Source organism: Lutra lutra, chromosome 13 (assembly GCF_902655055.1).
Source record: "Lutra lutra chromosome 13, mLutLut1.2, whole genome shotgun sequence".
Classification (NCBI taxonomy): Eukaryota; Metazoa; Chordata; class Mammalia; order Carnivora; family Mustelidae; genus Lutra; species Lutra lutra.
In genome coordinates this window covers 88,345,691-88,350,737 of record NC_062290.1, presented here as the reverse complement: position 1 = coordinate 88,350,737, position 5,047 = coordinate 88,345,691, and the positions used below count along the sequence as shown (strand labels likewise).

The 5,047-nt window shown below is 58.3% G+C and overlaps 1 protein-coding gene across 1 annotated transcript; it reads right to left on the bottom strand.

Annotated features, from left to right (window-relative positions):
* Positions 1-278: 278 nt before the first annotated feature.
* Positions 279-4,237, bottom strand: LCN2 (lipocalin 2). Its single transcript, XM_047700519.1, has 7 exons — positions 4,013-4,237; positions 3,328-3,464; positions 1,849-1,928; positions 1,608-1,727; positions 1,270-1,371; positions 584-617; positions 279-458 (listed from the first exon to the last, which is right to left on the bottom strand). Exons 1-6 carry the CDS (start codon positions 4,148-4,150, stop codon positions 595-597), a joined length of 600 nt encoding a protein of 199 aa, XP_047556475.1. The 5' UTR covers positions 4,151-4,237; the 3' UTR covers positions 279-458; positions 584-594.
* Between the last annotated feature and the right edge of the window lie 810 nt (positions 4,238-5,047).

The following is a 5,047-nucleotide window of genomic DNA, read 5'->3' as shown; positions in this document are numbered from 1 at the left end:
ATCTCCCGGACCCTGCTGCAGGTGGCTGAACATGGGTATGAGATGTGCCCATCAGTGTGCGGGGGGTGGGGGTCAGTGCGGGCTGCTGCTGGGGCTGGGGCTGGGCCCGGAGCTGGGAGCTGCAGGTGTTTGGTCAGAGGTGGACTCTGTTTCCGCGGCCCCCAGCTCTCTCTGGGGACCAAGTCCCTGGGAGTGATGCTAACAGGAGCCCACCCTTTGCTCTTCTCCCTCTCAGACGGCCTAGGGGTCAAGGAGCACAGACTCGGGACTTGGGGGCATGTGTTTATTTAGCGAGCAAGGAGGGGTTCCATCAGAAGGGCAGCCTGGGGAGCAGCTGGTGGGCTGTGCAGTGAGAAGGGTCTCCCGGCTCTCTCTTGGTGTCCAGGTTGGTGGGGACAGCTAGGCGGTGCCCTGGGCAGAGGTCGGCATGAGGGTGACGGGGTGGGGACAGAATGCACCTAAAAAGAGAGTCAGGGGAACAAAGAGGGCAGCAGTGATGGGCAGGGGGGGCAAAGGCAAGCCTGGGACCCTCTCCCGCTGCATTCTGGCTCTCATCAGCCCCTTCCTCCTGGGCCATACTCACCGCATGCTCGTTCACTCATCATCAATGCACTCGTCTGCGGGGGATAGAGTGGTCAGCATGGGCAGGGGTGTATGGGGGGATCCCTGACCTTCAGGGCCCCTATACTTCCCCTGGGATGCCCTGGGCCCCTGCTTGGCCCAGCCACAGATGATCTGGGGTTCCCTTCAAGGATGATACAGCAGAGGGGTGGATGATGGGGGCAGGGGATGGGGAGAGAAGCCAGAGGACAAACAGACCTGGGTGACCCCCATTCTCCAGAGGTGGCCACTGAGGCCCAGCCACATGCCTGCTTGGGTACCAGACCTTCTGCCCATTTCTCTGCTGAGTCCTGACTGCCCTGCAGCCTTGGGAAGGTGCCTGTCCAGGCCAGGCCCCCTGAGCACCTCCCAAGTCAGTGGTGAGCAAGCCCCAGGGCCAAGGGGGAACCAGCCCAGGACAAGCAGACCTGGGCAGAGGGGAAGGTGACCAGGCAAGGAGATGGGAAACTTGGACCTTGGGACCCACCCTGCTGGGTGCCCCACAGACCCCTAGGCGTGGCAGGGTCTTCATGATCCCAAAGTGGCTCCCAGGGTCTCCAGTGATGGCAGCAGGGGCCCAAGTTTCCCACTTCCCCTTTCCCTTGTGAGGCAACATTAGACCTGGACAGTCCCCCATGTCCCCTTCTCCTCTCCGTAGCTGACAATTACCAATGGGGATAGGGAAGATGATGTGGTTATTGGTGAGGCCCAGGGATTTGGCAAAGCGGGTGAAATACTTCTTCAGATCGGTGCTCAGCTGCTTGGTCCTCCCTATGGTCAAGATGGCCAGTGAGTGGCAGGCAAATGCTCCATAAATAGTCTTGAACTTGTGAATGAGGCCTCAGAGCCCTTCCTCATGGGAGGGGTAGGGACAGACCTGCGGGAAGACCCCTCTCCCACCTCCCAGGGGCTCAGAGTAAAGGGACCTTGGGGCCTGGGTGGGATGGGCGTCTTCGCCCCCAGCATGAACAGGAGCACGGTCCCAGGGGCAGTGGGAGAGGACCCACCGTAGAGGGTGATCTTGAAGAACTCGTGGTTGTCGTGAACTTTCTTGAAGAACACCATGGCGAACTGGTTGTAGTTGGTCATCATGACACGCACAGTGTAGTTCTGCACCCCGACATGACCTGCAGCGTGGCCGTGAGGGGGTCAGCCCACCCTGGTCGGGGGCCGGGAACGGTTTTTCCTCCCCAGCCCCCGCAGGATGGCGTCTGTGCCCTGTGGAGACCCGCCCTGCTCAGGACTCACTCTTGATGTTGCCCAAAGTGAATTGGCCAGGCAAGAGACTTGGGACGAAAGTTCTGATCCAGTGGTCACAGCTCTCGTTCCTGTGGAAACGAGATGGGTGGTGGGTAAGAGGGTGACAGTCCAGCGGCGCCCGCGGGGCTCAGTCGATGAAGCATCTGACTCTTGATTTTGGCTCAGGTCCTGATCTCAGGATCCTGGGATGGAGCCCCCAGTCCAGCTCTGTGCTCGGCACAGGCTGCTTGAGATCCTCTCTCCCTCTATTCCCGCCCCTGCTTGCTCATGTGTGCACACATGCGCGCTCTCTCTCTCTCTAATAAATACAATATATTTTTTAAAAAGACTTTATTTATTTATTTGACAGAGGGAGAGAGATCACAAGCAGGCAGAGAGGCAGGCAGAGAGAGAGAAAGGGAAGCAGGCTCCATGCTGAGCAGAGAGCCCTATGTGGGGCTCGATCCCAGGACCCTGAGATCATGACCCGAGCCGAAGGCAGAGGCTTCAACCCACTGAGCCACCCAGGCGCCCCTAAATACAATATTTTTTAAAAAAGGTGACAGCCCACCTGGCCTCAGGAGGACCACAGCCTACCCTGCTCCAGTGGGTCTGGCTCTTCCCTAGTGAACGCATCCCTCTTATCTTACAGCTTCCTGCCGTAGAGTCTCCTGGGGGATTCACGCTCCAAAGGCTACAGTCTGTTGATGCCGAGGATGCCCTTAGCTCTTGGGCCGACCCTGCTCTCTCACGGGCATCCCATCTGGTACCCTGGCACCCCAGAGCTCATCTCCCCAAACCTGCCCTTCTTCTGTTCCCTTCACCGCAAGTGCTCCAGCCCCATCCCCCAAGTTCCAGAGCCAGAAGCCCACAGGAGCTGGGTAATTCTTGGCTCCCTTCTGTAGGTCCTCATCTGCCCCCATCCTGGTCATCTTCGACCTGGGACTGACCAGCCTCCCTCATTCCTCTCCTTGCTGCAGCCATACCTGCTTGTCACCAGTTCCGTTTGGTACTGGTGTCTGAGGACCCTGCCTTTCGGCCACCGCCCCTCTCCAGGCTGCTCATCAGCCCCAGCTCAGGGCAGCCCTGTGATGATCTCCTGAAGGAGCTGGAACTTCCTTGAGGCCCAGCCTAGAGACCACCTGTCTGGAAGCCCTTGATGTAGCCCTGGGTGGGATTCCAGGCTGGATCGAGTGACCCTCCTCCCACTCGAGGATGCCCCTGCTCTCTCCACTCCCATTTCCCTAGGGCTGTCTGTACTATCCATCCCCAGTACTGTCTGTGTGTCTGCACTGAAGTGACCGATAAATATTGATCTAGAGAATGAAGGAGGGGATGAATGCAGGGGGATCTGGTACCCAACGGTAGGATGAATGTCCACCTTTCACCTTCAATCATCGCTGGGCTTTGACATCAGTCTGCCACTCAGACCCCCGGGACGTCCCTGCCGCACCCCCCACCCCCCACCCAGGAGGTGGTGGCTCTCACCGGATCAGGGTGGAGGTGACATTGTAGCTGTGGTCGTCCTTCAACTCGTATGTGGTGGTGTACATCTTGAACCGGGCTCTTCTTGTTGCATTAATCGAGTTCCCTGCTATGCCTATGACGTACCATTTTCCCTGGAACTAGGGCGGGGAGGGGTGGCAGTTGATATGTAGAGCCCAGGAACCACCCCCGGAGGGCCCCCCTGCTGCTCTGTCCTTGCAGGTACCTCTAGGCAGCCTGACTGGGAGCCAGGAGCTGGGCAGCAGGGACCCTGACTGGCCACACAGGCCTGCGTTGATGCAGCCACAGAAGTTGGGGGCCCCCAGCCAGGAGGGAGCCCTGAGTCTGGTAGGGACAGGGTGACCCTTGGCAAGTGGCCCACTAAAGTCCCTGTTCCTGTTTCCTTATCATGCGGAGGGCCTGAAGATGTCCCTACCTTGCAAGGACTGTGGGGATTATGGAAGGGATCGTGGACCTGGCAAGTTCCGCTCAAGTGACTCTCTTGACAGCTAAGTTGGGGTGAGGACGGGGGTATGGGGTGTGCCTTCCATCAAGCGACCTGAGGGTGAGCTGAGCTGAAGCCTGAGCCCATCCGGCCCTGACACGTTCCCTAAGACTCTGCCTCTCCTCATTCTGTTCACACTCTGCCCCAGGCGCCTCCCTGCAGCTGCCCCTCCAGGCCCCTTACCTGGTCCTCCTGGAAGTCGGGCTGCAGGGGGATCGAGTCCAGAAGTGGGACTGGGATCGGACTTATGAGGAAGTCCTGGGCCGGAGCCTGCAGGGCCCCCAGCAGGACGAGGCCCAGACACAGGATACCTCGGGCCATGACTTCAGGGCTTAGGAAACTGGCGTGCCGGACAGCAGCTAAGGAGGAGAAGCTAGTGAGAAGGCTGCCCCGGGGACCCTATTTATGGTCCCCTGACCAGTGGCTCACGCCAGGGTGGAGCGAATTTATCCTTTGCCAAATCCAGGAAGGGTGAGGCAGTTGCCAGCAGCTCAGGCTGAAACATTGGGCAAGCTCTCGGTCCCTTTCCCCCAGGTCAGGATTATGCAAGGTGAGGGGCAGGACGGCCAGGGAGGGGGGAGGGGCATTCCCCAGAGCTCCACATCTCTGCCAGGGACAAGGAATCCTTTGTGTGTGGTCCACCGTCTCCTATCTGGACAAGCTGTCATCCCTGACCTCTAGGAGCCTCTGCTCAGCTCAAGTCCAGGGTGGGGTAAGTGCGGAGAGGCCCTTTCCGGCGCCTGATGAAGACAGACAGTGCCTCTCGCCAACAGACTGTGGTACTGATGAGGGAAAACAGAAGGCAAGCTGACACCCCACAACCCACCCCCCATATATGTGACATTCCTCAGGCACTCCTGGATGCCCCAAAGCTAAGGAAAGGAAAAACAGTTAACTTACAGAGATCACAATCCTGCAACAAGTGAATCTCTCTCAGTTTACAAAAGTTTTAGCAATCAGCATTTCTATCGACCTAGCTTCCAGAAGGAAATGTAGATACAATGAAATGTCCTTATAACCGGGGCGCCCGGGTGGCTCAGTTGGTTAAGCGTCTGCCTTTGGCTCAGGTCAGGATCTTGGAGACCCTGGATGAAGCCTGGCGGGGTGGGGCTCCCTGCTCACCGAGGAGCCTGCTTCTCCCTCTCCCTCTGTTGCTCCTCCTGCTTGTGCTCTCTCTTGCTCTCTCTCTCTCTCAAATAAATAAGTAAAATCTTAAAA

Bases quoted from the DNA above. Each gene is read 5' to 3' on its own strand.
- LCN2 (XM_047700519.1), bottom strand. From the start codon at position 4,150: ATGGCCCGAGGTATCCTGTGTCTGGGCCTCGTCCTGCTGGGGGCCCTG. The intron at 1,372-1,607 runs GTGGGTCCTCTC...TCTTGACCATAG, and splicing joins CTTCAAGATCACCCTCTACG to GGAGGACCAAGCAGCTGAGC. The intron at 618-1,269 runs GTAATTGTCAGC...TATCCCCCGCAG, and splicing joins CATCTTCCCTATCCCCATTG to ACGAGTGCATTGATGATGAG.